Genomic DNA, 15,713 nt, shown 5'->3' with positions numbered 1-15,713 from the left:
ATTGTAAAAGGAATATATACAACATGCACCGAATAGCAAATAGGAAGCCTCATCACCTGAATTAATGAACTAGATTATACAGCAACCTGCTTATTTATCTTGCAGCGATGATGCAGGCAGGGACGGATTAAACCTTCGTGCATTTAAGACAGGGCGGCCATGACCAATTCTCCAGCCCTACCCCTCTTGTCAGCACTGCAGCAGTGGTGTGGCTACTGTCACTCACTGCGGTAAAGGACAGCGGTCACCGGTCACCGGCAGGAGTCATCTGAGCTTCCCTGACAGGTGCTGGCGGATCCCCAGGGATGTGGCTGGTGACACTGTGACTGCAGCAACGGCTGGTGCACCGTCACTACTGCAGTGAGAGACCAGCAGTTGCAACAGAAATGACAAGCAGCTGATCTTGTAATTTGTGGCTGGTGGATATGAGTCCTAGTTTCAAGCGGCTGATGGGCACCAAGAGAGGCAGTGCAGAGTACTTTTGTAGCACTCCACAGTGCAACAGTGCGGTACGACAGTTGGGGGGCCACCTTAGAGAGGGGGGCCCGGGACACTGTGTCCCAGTGCCCCCTCCTTAATTCGGCTCTGGATGCAGGGAAGATAGAAGTGCTACACGTTATCCTTATCTCATCAGCCAAGATCAGTGTGACACTACCGTATTTAAGAATTATGGACTGTTTTTGTTGTCCAATGCCTAGTCCAGTGAGGTCTCTTTGCTGGATAATATTTTAAGCAGCAATGCCATAAAGAAAATGAGGTGTTTTTATTTTCACATAAATCACTGTTGAAATCTGTAAGGAGACCCATTTTTCCATGACTTGTTTCTTCAGGCCACAATACTGTAACTCATTATAATTCTGAGCTTGGACATGGACTACCATGGCAACCACAGTCACATGCCACATGATGCTGTGAACAGAAATGGTTTTGTAAAGTTCCTCTGATGTCTGTGCACCTCTTCCTTCTCCTTATTATGCCTTTACATGACACGCTGAAAGCTGTGCGTTTGAGTGTCTATGGGCCTAATTCAGACTTGGTCGCTGCAATGGCAGCGATTGCAGGCTGAAGCCCCATATGGTGTGTGCACGCCCAGCGGCCGCACTGCGCGTGCGCACACGGTGAGATGCAAAAGCATCCCACTGGTGCGATCGCCCCTGCCTGATTGACAGGCAGAGGCAGTCGTGGGGCGGGAGGGGGCGTGCAGGTGGTTTTCAGGTGGGGAAGGGGGGGGGTTGGCGCGGTCCGGACAACGCAGTCGTGTCCTGAACCATTGCTGGGGCTGGTCGTGGTGGCTGCATAACGTCACATGCAGCCGCTGCTGCCAAAAACATGGCAGGTAGCCGCCTGCTTCCGCAACTGGGTTGCGTAGTCAGGAAGCTTCTCACCAGGTGCGAAAAGCATCGCCGCTGTGCGATGCTTTCGCACCTCTGCGTGAGGGGGGCTGACATGCGGGGCGGACTAGCCTTGTGCTGGGTGTCCCCACGCATGTTTTTCGCAAATCTACGATCAGCTCTGAATTAGGCCCTATATTCTGTGTACGACCGCACCTGTATCTGTGTCCTATTCGCAGCATTTTGCGAATAAGACGCAATTTAATGGAAAAAGTGGCACAAAAAGACGCTTGGCACTACTGTCCCGCCACGACATAGCGTGACTGGAAGGGCAGTTTAACTGGCAGGGAGGCTAGATGTAAGTGGACATATCTGTAAAAATACAGCTAAGAAAAATGATGATGATGATTGGTACACACTAGATGATGTAGACGATTTGTTGTTCCGATACGGCAAATTGTCCCGACATCGACCCAGTATGTATCAGGCCTAAGAACCGGCACAAGGCCTGTTCATCCGATGTGGTCACACAGGGCTGCTACAACGTAGAGGAACACAGCATAGGGTTACCACTTTATAGCTATTTGTAGTTGAATGTATCCTGGACTCTTTCGGCCAAATAAATTCCAGATGAAACTCACAATTTTTTTAACCAACAAATTCGTAGGTTTTAAAAATAATGAACCGTGTTTATCTGTTAAATCAATTAGCTACTGTATCCGTAGGCAAAATATGTAGTATTTAATATAGAAATGCTGTCACAATGATACAAGACTGTTACCGTTTCAGAGTGATATTGCAGATGTGCCGAATGACATCACAAAAAACGATAAGAAAGGGAAAACCAATAATACCAAAGCAAACGTGACTCCACAAACGAGTTCAGAATTGAGACCGTCGGCAACATCCACCTCCGGATTAGCCACCGAAGCTAAAAAAGGTTTTTATTTTGACTATTAGTAATGTTTGTACTTAAGAATATTTCATGTCACTACTTATCTACACCCCTTATGTGGAGTGAACCAATATTCAGCCTGTAATTCAATAGGAGCCAATAAGACAGTGCCGTGTGACTCAGTGATGTCATTAGTTCCTGCTGTTGAATTGGCTGCATTCTCATGAATGATGGTTCAGCCCACAAAATGGCTGCCTGCATTATATAATTATATGATACAGTATGAAGACTAAAGGGTTTTGCAATTAATTTTATTCAAACTTATTTTTTTTCTAGCTATTGATCTCATTCCTCAATTAAAGGTGGAAGATTTGAAACAGATGAAAGTAAGTTAATAGATCTCTCATTTATGAATGATAATAATATTTTGAATTGGTGCTTTTCTGGAATTTGCAGCTGGGTAGATGCAGCTGATCCCTAACAGAGGCGGGGCTAGATACCTCTTATCATGAACCACTCATGACATAATGCTTTGAATAGTGGGTCTATGGGGAGTGGGAGGCGTCAAGATGATGTCATGTAGGCCATGCCCCCTCCCCATGGACCCGCAGTTCTTAGAATTATAGATCCCAGTCCTGCCCATTTCATTAACTAGTGAGTGAGCTGCGGGACGACTGCCTACACTTCGGGAGTCCCCCAAATTTCTGAGTCTCCAGGACTTTCCGGGAGAGTAGGTCAGTATAGATTGCCTTATGTTAGTGATCCTAAGTTAGATTTAGATACCAACTTACTCACTGTTCTGCTAAGTATATTTATACTGATGTTATATTTAGCTATATTGGCTATAACCATAGGGATGCGATCAATTTACCTACAATCAAAATGCCAAAAACCATTGACCGACGGTCAAAATCCCGACATGGTCAAAATACCGACAAGGTCAAAATACCGACATTTAAATACCGACACAGGTTAAAAGTCGACATGCGTTTTTCATGATTTTTTTCATTGAAACCGACTTTTTCATACTGTACTTTGCCATTCAAGTGGACCTGGAGGGGTAATACAATAGCATGCCGAGCGCAGCGAGGCACCATGCCCCGAAGCATGGCGAGCGCAGCGTGTCATTCGAGGGGGTGCCATACACTTATACGGTGTCCATGTCGACCTATGTCGACATACACACCAAAACCAATGAAAAACTTGTGTCGACTTTTTGACCTGTCAACAATTTAAATGTCGGTATTTTGACCTAGTCGGTATTTTAAATGTCGGGATCTTGACCTTGTCGGGATTTTGATTGTAGGTATTTCATACTAAACCCTAACCATACAGTGTCAGTAGCTTGCCTGAGCTAAGAGCTCCACAGAATATAAAATGGAAGTTGTTTTGCATTATATAGATACAGATGGAGCCACATTCATTGAGCTTGACTGCATCGTAGGCAGGGGTGAGCGGCGCGCCTGCGCCTCGGCCTGCCGCCGAGCATACAGAGACGCGTCCCAATCGTGCCCGGCGGTGCGCCTCGCCGGGCGCCCCTAGTCGTAGATGGAGCCACGATTAGCGTGGCTTCATCTGTACCACAAGATTCTAGGATATGTGGTATTTCTCTAGCATCCATAAGGAATATTGGGGGAAACTAGTACGCTGGGGTATAGACGGAGTCCAAAGGAGCCAGTGCACTTTAATTTTCTTCAACTGGGTGTGCTGGCTCCTCCCCTCTATGGGCAACAGCAAACCTGCGCCGTGGGAGTTGGGGGGGGGGGGGGGGCGGGCGGTCACCGGCCTTGCGAGGTGCAGAGCCGTTTCCCCACTGCAGGACCACCGTCCTGAGGGGCTGCTTGTTCAGCGGGGCACTGAGCCTTGGCTGTCACAGCCGCAGCACGCCGCACACCCCTAACATTAGCCTGAAGGTGACATCGGTGGTGAGTACACACCAGGGACCCCGCTAGGGGGTCCAAGGTTCAAAGTGCGGCTGATCACGGGCGCGGTGTACAGGACCCTCCCTGGGAGTTCATGCTAGGATCCCCCGTGAGTACACTGGCACAAAAATGCTTAACTAAGCACTTGTGTGAGGTTTTAAGCTTACTTGGAGACTTTGCCAGTATAAATAATATGTACAGCTCCGGCGCCATTGGAGGGGGCGGAGCTTCCTCAGAGCGGGATCAGCGGCGTTTTGGCGCCTTCTTCTGCTTACAGCAGCCATAAGCAGCAAACATTCAGCGCATCCTGCCTCACAGACACGCTGGAAACTGGTACAGGGTGTAGCTAAGGGGGAGAGCCGCTTGTGTACACTATTCTGAGCCTATTTAGGACTGCATTTATTAGTGTTATTGTGATTACAGAGCTGACAGTCTCACTGGGGCTGTGCAGCTCAGGGTGTGCTGGTATTTCGCCCTATCTTTGTGTCTCCTCTCAAATACAGTAGGGCAGGCTTGCTTTATAATGGTCTGTGTGTAAGTGTATGTGTTTGTGCTTACTGTGAAATATGGGTAAACACAAGCTGTGTAGTATCTGTCACACCAGATTATCTCCATTGTCTAATGACTTTGTTTCATGTGAGCAATGTAGTCAGTATTCACAAATTAGTGAAGAGGTTGTGGGAGAGGGTACAGAACCCCGCTGGTTAGGGTCTCTTAAAACTATGTCAGACATGTCATCCCAGCTCACTGCTAATGTGCAGAAAATTCATCTACTGCAACAAGCTGTTGCAGATTTAGCTGCTAAGGCTGATGCACAGCCCCCCCCCCTCTCTCATGCAGGTCCCCAGAAGCGTGGTTTACCTGCGCTGCTATCTGATACAGATGATGATATCCAGGATGGTGGAGATGACCTGGATCCAGTTAGTGGGGATCCCGATTCTACTCAGGGTATTGAACCACTCATTTTGGCTATAAGGGATGTGTTACAGCTCCCTCTAAAGGACGCTGCTTCACAGCAGTCGTTTTCCTTTGTACAAAACAAGCCCAATGTCACTTTCCATGAATCTCTAGAGTTAGATGACTTGTTTAAACAGGCCTGGAAAAATCCAGACAAAAAATTCCTAGTGTCCAAAAAGTTTTTGCGCACTTTCCCATTTGCTCCTCAAGGTAGAAAGTTTTGGGAGGAACCCCCTGGGGTGGATGTCTCAGTCTCTTGCCTGTCTAAGAAGGCGGTGCTACCTGTCTTGGGCTCCTTTACTATGAAGGATCCTGGGGATAGAAAGATAGAAACTACCCTAAAATCTATATACACTGCAGCCGGCCTTTCACAAAGACCGGTCATTGCGGGTTGCTGGATGACCCATGCCATTCATTCTTGGGCCACGCAAATTCAGGGGGGCCTCTCGGGGGATATGCCCTTAGTTTCCATGGTTACCCTCCTGAAGCACATTCAGGACACTACCCGTGTCCTCTGTGATTCCCTCAAGGAGATGGGGAACATAAATGCTCGGACGTCAGCCATGGCGGTGTCGGTGCGCAGGGCCTTGTGGTTGCGTCAGTGGATTGCGGACGCAGAATCCAAACGTAATGTGGAGTCCCTCCCCTTTTCTGGGGAATGGCTTTTTGGGGTTGAGTTGGATGCCTGGATTTCCAAAGTTACTGCTGGGAAATCCACGTTTCTCCTCTCTGGGGCTCCGCCGGTGAGACATTCCTATCGGGACCGTCTGTCCAGTCCTTTCGGTCTTGTACATTTTGATCAAAGGCCAGAGGTGCCTCCAATGCGGCTAGAGTTTCCAGAGGTAAGTCCAGAAAACCTGCAAGTATCAGTCCTCAGGAACAGTCCACCAGTTCTGCTTCCACTAAAGCCTCAGTATGACGGTGCCCACCCACCCCGAAGGGAATCTCGAGGTGGGAGCTCGACTGCATCACTTCAGCCGTGTCTGGGAGACCTCCTGCCAGGATGCCTGGGTCAGGGAGCTTCTTTCTCAAGGCTACAAGCTGGAGTTCGACAGTACTCCCCCCCAATGATTTTTCAAATCAAGCTTACCAGCTTTGGAGGATAAGCAAGTTACATTGCAACAGGCTATCCGAAAATTGGTCTAGTCCCACGTCATTGTTCCAGCACCACTACCGCAATGTGAAAAGGGGTTTTACTCAAACCTGTTTGTGGTGCCGCAGCCGGATGGTTCAGTCAGACCCATTCTGAATTTGAAATCCTTGAATCCTTATTTAAGGGTGTTCAGGTTCAAAATGGAATCCCTGTGAGGATCGGAATTTCTGGTCTCCTTGGATATCAAGGACGCCTATCTCCATATACCGATTTGGCCTGCGGTTTGCCCTGCTGGACGATCACTTCCAATTCCAAGCACTGTCAACAGCCTCGAGGGTATTCACGAAGGTGATGGCGGAGATGATGCTTCAACTCCGTATCCAATGGATCAATGTGGTGCCTTATCTAGATGATCTTCTGATAAAGGCAAGATAGGAAGCTTTTGTTGCTCCATATCAACCGCACCATCCATCTTCTGTCCGACCATGGGTGGATCCTCAACTTACAGAAATCCCACCTGGAGCCAACTCAGAGGCTCCTGTTCCTGGGGATGTGGCTGGATACTGTGGCACAGAAGGTGTTTCTAAAAGAGGACAAGGCGACAACACTTCAGGAGATGGTCCGCATGGTGCTCCGACCTACTCGGGTGTCAGTACATCTCTGCATAAGATTGTTGGGAAAGATGGTTGCCTCCTACGAGGCAATCCAGTATGGGAGGTTCCATGCCAGAATGTTTCAGTTGGATCTCCTAAGCAAGTAGTCCGGATCACATCTCCAGATGCATCGGATGATTCGGCTGTCACCTTAGGCCAGGATTTCCCTCCTGTGGTGGCTACAGTCCTCCAATCTCCTGGAGGGCAGGAGCTTCGGAATTCAGGATTGGACCCTCCGCGCAACGGATGCGAGTCTGAGAGGATGGGGAGCTGTCACCAAAGGGGCGCAGTTCCAGGCCAGGTGGTCAGCCCATGAATGCCTCCTTCCAATCAACATTCTGGAACTTCGGGCAATCTACAATGCTTTTATTCAAGCTTCTCCTCTACTCCAGGATCACGCGATTTAGGTACAGTCGGACAACGCCACGGCGGTGGCTTATATCAATCAACAAGGAGGGACACAAAGCAGGGCCTGCATGCGAGAGGTGTCAAAGATACTCCTCTGGGTGGAAAGAAATGCAAGAGCCATGTCAGCAGTTTTCATTCCGAGTGTGGACAACTGGGAATCATCACGATCTCCTGAGTCGTCAAGACCTCCACCCGGGGGAGTGGGGACTCCACCATCTGGTGTTCCAGCAGATCATCGACCGGTGGGGTTGCCCACAAATAGACATGATGGCTTCTCGTCTCAACAAGAAACTTCCCTGGTATTGCTTGCGGACCAGGGACCCTCAGGCGAGGGCAGTGGACGCACTGGCGTCTCCGTGGCCGTACTGGCTGGTCTACCTGTTCCTCCGATCCTATTGCTCCCAAGAGTGCTAAAACGAATCAGGAATCAAGGTGTCCAGGCAATTCTGATTACCCCGGATTGGCCTCGGAGGGCGTGGTACGCGTATCTTCTGGACATGTCCAAGACCCTTGGCCTCTATCTCTCAGAAGCGATCTTCTTCAACAAGGACCGTTCGTCTACCCGGACTTACGGCGTCTTCGTTTGACGTCATGGAGGTTGAGCGGAACATCCTAGCTCTCAAGGGCCTTTCCAAAAAGGTTATTGCAACCATGGTTCAGGCCAGGAAACCGGTGACATCAAAACACTATCCTCATATCTGGAGAAGATATGTCTCTTGGTGCGAGGAACGCACGTATCCACCTGCAGAGTTTCACTTGGGACGTTTCCTACGATTTCTGCAGGCTGGTGTGGATAAGGGCTTACGTCTGGGTTCCATTAAGTTCCAGATTTCAGCTCTCTCCACTTTCTTTCAGAAGAAATTGGCAGTGTTGCCAGAAATTCAGACCTTCTTGCAAGGGGTACTCCACATACAACCTCCCTTTGTGCCGCCTACGTCAACCTGGGATTTGGATTGTAGTGTTGAAATTTCTACAGTCCTCTTGGTTTGCACCTCGATGATGGTAGAAGACAAGTACGTCACGTGGAAGACGGTGATGTAACTGGCCCTGGCTTCTGCTCGATGTGTTTAAGAATTAGGGGCCTTATCGTGTAAAAGTCCATACTTGGTCTTTTACGAGGACAGAGCAGAGCTCCGGACTAGACAGCAGTTCCTGCCGAAGGTTGTCTCTGCATTTCATCCGAATCAACTTATTGTGGTTCCATCCAGTTCTGACGCTTCTGCTCCTCTGGAGGCATTGGATGCTGTGCGTGCCTTGAAGATCTATGTCAAGCGTACAACTCGGGTCAGAAAAAACGGATTCCTTGTTCGTGCTCTATGATGCGCAGAAGAAGGGTTGCCCTGCTTCAAAGCAGTCCATTGCTCGTTGGATTAGGCTTACTATTCAACAGGCCTATGCGTCGGCAGCCTTACCTGTTCCTAAGTCTCTAAAGGCCCACTCTACTAGATCAGTGGGCTCTTCCTGGGCGGCTGCGGCCTTGCAACTATGCCGAGCTGCTACCTGGTCGGGGAAGAACACTTTTGTGAAATTCTACAAGTTTGATACCCTGGCCAAAGTGGATACCCAGTTTGGGCAGGCGGTTCTGCAGCAGTCTCCGCCCGTTCTGGAAGCTTTGGGACGTCCCCATCGTACTAGTTTCCCTCAATATCCCTTGTGGATGCTAGAGAAAATAGGATTTTAATTACCTACCGGTAAATCCTTTTCTCGTAGTCCATAAGGGATATTGGGCGCCCGCCTCAGTGCGTTGACTTTTCTGCAGGTTCTTGTTCTATAGTTACCTGTTCAGCTGTTGCTGTTGTTGTTACCAGCCGTTGCTGGTTGTTATATGTTAGTGGTGTGCTGGTGTGTTAATCTCACCACCCTTTGTTGTATTATTCCTTCTCTCATACATGTCCTTTCTCTTTCGGGCACTGTTTTACCTATAACCGCCTGTGGGAGGGGGCATAGGGGGGAGGAGCCAGCACACCCAGTTGAAGAAATTTAGAGTGCACTGGCTCCTTTGGACCCCGTCTGTACCCCATCGTACTAATTTCCCCCAATATCCCTTATGGACTACGAGAAAAGGATTTACCGGTAGGTAATTTAAATCCTATTATTTTCAATATAGCTGAGTTTAAGCCATTGTTCTCTGTTTTTGTACATTTTAGGCTGAGTAGAGGCTTCTTAAGATTTCATATGAATGTTATTGTTAGCTCTTTTACACAAAAGTCTCTATAATATATACATATACATATCTGTTAAGAAATAACTGGAACAGAGCAATGATCTACAGCAAATTAATTAACCACAAATTATTATTGTCAGAGTAGGACCTTTGCAAACTTTTGTAGGGTCTACTGTACATATCATAAATTCATATCAGTTGCTAGAACTAATTCAACTTGCACCCCTCCTATGGAGCCGGAATACTTGCCTTCTCGATCAGCCTAAAGCCCCATACACACTAGCCGACGCCGATATTGGCCAGCAGGGAAGGGAGTGACGGCGGGGGGGGGGATGCGGCCGGGGGAACGACGGGAGATGCAGCATGGCTGTCATTAACGAGGACCTCCCTCGTCTGTACATGTTCATACAAGGGAGTGGGTCGTTAATGACGCGCGGGAGCGCACTTCATTAACGATAATGAGTGCACACACTAGGCAATATTCTGAACATGTCGCTCAGAAAGCCCTTTCTGAGCAATATTGTTCACAGTATTGCCTGGTGTGTGTGGGGCATTAGGGGGGTATTCAGACATGGACGAAGGTCTTACTTCCCGCAGCAAGATTTGCATCCAACTACTCACAGCATGTGTGTGATGTTGCCCCGTGATGTGTTCGCAATTTAATTATGAACGCATCGATTTGAGGTTGACCCCTGCCGGCCCAGCCTGGCTGCGCAAAAAAAATATTCTCTGAGCGGCTGCGTGTGTCGTCATGCAGCTGCCCCGAAAAACACTCCCGACATGCCCGCTTTGCCTGCCACACCAGCTAAACACTGGGTCGACGCCCCCCAATCACCAGTGTGCATGCCCAGACCCCTTGGCTGCAGTTGCTGCGTGCGAACGCATGGCTGCGTCCAGGTCTGAATAGACCCCTTAGTTACCACTGTACTGCAATTCCAGCGCTTGAGTCGATAAATCAGAGCTGATCAGTAACTTACTGTAGATCTATAAAGATTTCTTGTTCCATGTTAGGCCATTTTCTGTTTAAGCATATAAAGTGTCAGTCATTTCTAATGATTATTTGCATGTGTGGTTTCAGAAGCATCTTATAGCTAATTGTTCATCTTCATATCTGTACAAACAGTACATTCTTGCAATTGATTTTAGGCATACCTCAAACTGCAAAAGAAGCAACAGAAAGAGCTGAACTCTATAAAGAAAAAACATGCAAAAGTAAGTTGTGTCTTTGTAACTGTTTGCTAGTCTCGCCCATAGCCGTTCCGCTGTAAGTTGTGTCTTCGTAACTGTTTGCTAGTCTCGCCCATAGCCGTCCCGCTGTAAGTTGTGTCTTCGTAACTGTTTGCTAGTCTCGCCCATAGCCGTCCCGCTGTAAGTTGTGTCTTCGTACCTGTTTGCTAGTCTAGCCCATAGCCGTCCCGCTGTAAGTTGTGTCTTCGTAACTGTTTGCTAGTCTCGCCCATAGCCGTCCCGCTGTAAGTTGTGTCTACGTAACTGTTTGCTAGTCTCGCCCATAGCCGTCCTGCTGTAAGTTGTGTCTTCGTAACTGTTTGCTAGTCTAGCATATACTGTAGCCGTCCCACTGTATATATATCATACAGATGCAGCAACAACACTACAAATCTGCTGCAAATTGATCCAAGCCTCATTTTACCATTACAGAAGCTGGAAAATTTGGAACTGGTTTGCGTCCGTTATAAACTTCATTGTATGAATAATCGGTTTTCAGTTTGAAATTTGCGTCTCGCGTTCGCTGATCAAGTTCAAATATTTACAATAACTATATCATGTTGTCTGTTCTATATGTTTAATGCATACGTTTTAAAGTGTTTCTACATTTTTTTTGTTATTTGAAACAGCGGACATTACATTACTGTTTGAGGTTTATAGCTTAAATAAGAAAAGTCTCAAATATATACCCCTGGTTTAACATTTTTGAGCCACATGGATCATGTACAAACTGGCTGGAATGCGGTTTGCATTGCTTGAATTTAGTTCATATTTTTAAATGATCCAAAGTTTGAACATTTGAATCACATTTTTAAACTTAAGGGGCCGTATGTAATGACACCCGGGTTCGGCGGCTGTGCGGGATTCCGGCCGAACTCTGATGTTTTTTTAGAGAGGCAATCACTTGCAAATCATGGTTTTGCATTGTAAGTGATTGCCCTTTTAAAAAAAAGTCAGAGTTCGGCATGCATCTTGCACGGCCACCGAAATTGGGCGTCTTACATCCGACCCCATATCTGATTGGATGAACTGGTCCTTGCAGTTAAAACTTTGCAGCAACCTTAGTTAATGGTAAACAAACTATTGGAAAGTTTTGCTTAACTGCCACAGGTTTGCAGTTTAGGGGCAGATTTAGATTTAGGGGCAGATTGCACATTTGTCTGCAAGTGACGGTAGGCAGATTCAGACCGCAGCTTCATAGGCTGCAAGAAGAATCTGCCTTTTATAGTCAACACATGGAAGCTGCCAGAACCTGTTCCGCCGGCTTACGCTCCTAGTGAAATCTGCCCCTTAGACTGGGTGACTTAAGTCACTCAGATCTGGCCGACTGAACACATCGGCATGTGTTTTAAAACACGCAGTGTGACTGCAGATAAGGTGCTGCCGACTTACATGAGACTCTGAATCAGGAACTCTGTGAGGGCTAATGACAAAATACTGTACCCCCTGCTTCTCCCCTCCAGTGCTGCCGGGATAGTTGTTAATGGTACCTAGAATAAATAAATGCAGGTACTCTGTAGCTGATTTCTTCCATTACATAAAGTATTCCACTTGTATTTTATTAATTCTAAAATACAAACTTCTTTCTTATTCCGGGATCACTCATGATCAAAATACACATGAAAGTCATCTCTTCTTCTCTGTTGATCCTTAGAAGTCTAAATACTAAATATAATTATTTCTCAATGTAGAAAACAATGTGTGTATATAGGTGGTCATTCCGAGTTGTTCGCTAGCTGCAATCGTTCGATGTGCAGCGATGAGGCAAAAAAAAAAAGGCACTTCTGCGCATGCGTATGGGGCGCAATGCGCATGCACGATGTACTTTCACAACGGCCGATGTAGTTTTACACAAGGTCTAGCGAAGCTTTTCAGTCGCACTGCTGGCCGCAGAGTGATTGACATGAAGTGGGCGTTTCTGGGTGTCAACTGACCGTTTTCAGGGAGTGTTCGAAAAACGCAGGCGTGCCAGGAAAAACGCAGGCGTGGCTGGGCGAACACAGGGCGTGTTCGTGACGTCAAAACAGGAACTGAACAGTCTGAAGTGATCGCAAGCGCTGAGTAGGTCTGAAGCTACTCTGAAACTTCACAAAACTATTTTGTCACCGCTCTGCGATACAACCGTTCACACTTCTGCTAAGCTAAAATACACTCCCAGTGGGAGGCGACATAGCGTTTGCACGGCTGCTAAAAACTCCTAGCGTGCGATCAACTCGGAATGACCACCATAGTGTGTGTGTGTGTGTGTGTGTGTGTGTGTGTGTGTGTATATATATATATATATATATATATATATATATAAGAAATATGTCCTTACTTTGCGCTGATAAATTGAGCTACACCTCTAGGAAAGTGCCCCCTGTTAGACTGTGTACAATATGATAAAGATACAAAGTTGGGGATTTCCAAAGGGAGCTAATATGAACACAAAGATGTACTTTCTCCGCCAATAATAACAACAGTTAAAAAAGTAAAAATTTATTCATAAGAGCAAATTTTACTTATAGTCTCTGATAGGACAGTATTATTTACAGTCTCAATGACCAATGACATCCAATTTTGGCATTAGACAATAAACAATGTAGATGATGGCGATAAAACGAAGATTCTGATAGCAATTCAGATCAGCATAAAAACCAACGCGTGAGAAAAATGGGAGGATTTGATTACATCATTTTCCTCCCATTTTTCTCACTAACAATGATTTTCAATAATTGATATTTTCAGATCTTCTATTTTTGAACTCCAATGTCTATTTAACGACTATAGAAGGACCGTATAATTGTGCATTGATATAAGACCTCTGAAGAAGTCCTATGGACGAAACGCGTTGCAGTTTTTATACTGATCTGAATTGCTATCAGAATCTTTGTTTTATCACCATCATCTACATTGTTTATTGTCTAAATTCGATGACATTGTTCATTGCAAACTGTAAATCATACTGTCCTATCAGAGACTATATAAGTCATTTCATGTCAAGTTTGCGCTTATGAATAAAGTTGTTTTTTTTTAACTGTTGCTATTATTGGCGGAGAAAGTACATCTTTGTGTTCATATTAGCTCCCTTTGGAAATCCCCAAATATATATATATATATATATATATATATATATATAAAATGTGTGTGTGTGTGTGTGTGTGTGTGTGTGTGTGTGTGTGTGTGTGTGTATATATGTTTTAAATAGTTTATTTAGAATTTTTAAAAGCTGTAAAAGTGACATCAAAATTACAAATCAGAACTAAAAACAAATAAAAAGAATTAAAAAAAACATCACAGGAACAAGTGGCTGATGGTGCCACACAAGTGATGATGTCATGAACAATGTGTAGTAAAGTACAAATCAATAACAGGTATATGTATACACATAACGTGTACAAGCAAAACGTAAAAGCATATTAGAGCCATCAAGACAAATAAAATACTAGATATGAGAAACAGGAGGGTACGGGAAGGGGCGGGGGTGCCACAAAGGTAATGAGGAACCCCACATAACAGAAAAATCAATGTTATAATGACAGAAATACCACTAATATGATTGGACAAACTAGAGCTCATTATTTCCCAATGACTGCACACATCCCAGCATAACTGCACGAGTGAACTACTTCCAACTGACACCAAAACCTCATCACACAGCCTCACTGACAGCAGCACATCCCGCCTCACTGACAGCAGCACATCCCCGCCTCACTGACAGCAGCACATCCCTGCCTCACTGATAGCAGCACATCCCTGCCTCACTGACAGCAGCACATTCCCCCCTCACTGACAGCAGCACATCCCCGCCTCACTGACAGCAGCACATCCCCACCTCACTGGCAGCAGCACATCCCTGCCTCACTGACAGCAGCACATTCCCCCCTCACTGACAGCAGCACATCCCCGCCTCACTGACAGCAGCACATCCCCGCCTCACTGACAGCAGCACATTCCCGCCTCACTGACAGCAGCACATTCCCCGCCTCACTGACAACAGCACATCCCCGCCTCACTGACAGCAGCACATCCCTGCCTCACTGACAGCAACACATCCCTTCTTCACTGACAGCAGCACATCCCCGCCTCACTGACAGCAGCACATCCCCGCCTCACTGACAGCAGCACATCCTGCCTCACTGACAGCAGCACATCCCCGCCTCACTGACAGCAGCACATCCCTTCCTCACTGACAGCAGCACATCCGTGCCTCACTGACAGCAGCACATACCCACCTCACTGACAGCAGCACATCCCCACCTCACTGACAGCTGCACATCCCTGCCTCACTGACAGCAGCACATCCCTGCCTCACTGACAGCAGCACATCCCCACCTCACTGACAGCAGCACATCCCTGCCTTACTGACAGACATACACATTTCTGACAGAATAAAGTTGCATTCTCACACTGCCGATATCAGCCGAGATCAATCTGCAGAAATGAGATTCTTAGTAAATATACCCCTCAGTCGCAAACAGATATTAATTAGCACAGTCTCCAGTTGTGTCCTAGTCTAATAACATTGCGACCAAGATGCGTTTTCAAGTAAAAAGGTGAAGCGACACCTAGCGCTAGCAGAGTCTCACTGGATCTGCTGACTCACTCACACCAGGCGTCTCATATCACATGGCGTATTTAGACTAGTTGTATGAGGACACAGCTGTACATTCCAGTTCATCTACAAAGGCAAAGTCCACAAAAAAAGAGGGATAAGGACTCATTATAAGATCTCACCAGCAAACCCTTAGTTAAATGTAAAACAGGATGTTTCTGGAAACGGCGCCCAGAAATTGCTGTGACCTAAAAGAACTAAAATGTTGTTGAAAAATGTCAGCTAAAATCAGATTGGTTACTACGGGTTTCATTACCTTTTGTTTATTGCTACCAATGCACCAGTCTTCAATTGATCATGTGACTGCCGGCATTCCGCCCGTCTGTATTTCATACCGAACGCGTGTGTTTTTCGGGCTCAGGAATCCTCTATAACTCAATCTTTCTTCTGGTTTTTTTTTTTTTCCTAATACAATTTCATGCAAAGAAACAGCTCACTTCAAATCTCTTTACCTGGCAGAATATAACTG

General features: G+C 46.5%; 1 protein-coding gene across 5 annotated transcripts in view; it reads left to right on the top strand.

Moving 5' to 3' along the window:
• Positions 1 to 15,713, top strand: part of PLCB4 (phospholipase C beta 4) — a 563,803-nt gene that overhangs the window by 475,985 nt on the left and 72,105 nt on the right. For all 5 annotated transcript variants that reach the window (XM_063918578.1, XM_063918575.1, XM_063918577.1 and 2 more), the window contains 3 exons: positions 2,121 to 2,271; positions 2,563 to 2,612; positions 10,570 to 10,635. In XM_063918578.1, coding sequence (XP_063774648.1) covers positions 2,121 to 2,271; positions 2,563 to 2,612; positions 10,570 to 10,635 — 267 coding nt within the window. The remainder of the gene's footprint in view (positions 1 to 2,120; positions 2,272 to 2,562; positions 2,613 to 10,569; positions 10,636 to 15,713) is intronic.

Source organism: Pseudophryne corroboree, chromosome 4, assembly GCF_028390025.1.
Source record: "Pseudophryne corroboree isolate aPseCor3 chromosome 4, aPseCor3.hap2, whole genome shotgun sequence".
Lineage (NCBI taxonomy): Eukaryota > Metazoa > Chordata > Amphibia > Anura > Myobatrachidae > Pseudophryne > Pseudophryne corroboree.
Note: the sequence above shows the minus strand (reverse complement) of the source record. Positions and strands in the feature narration are given on the sequence as shown.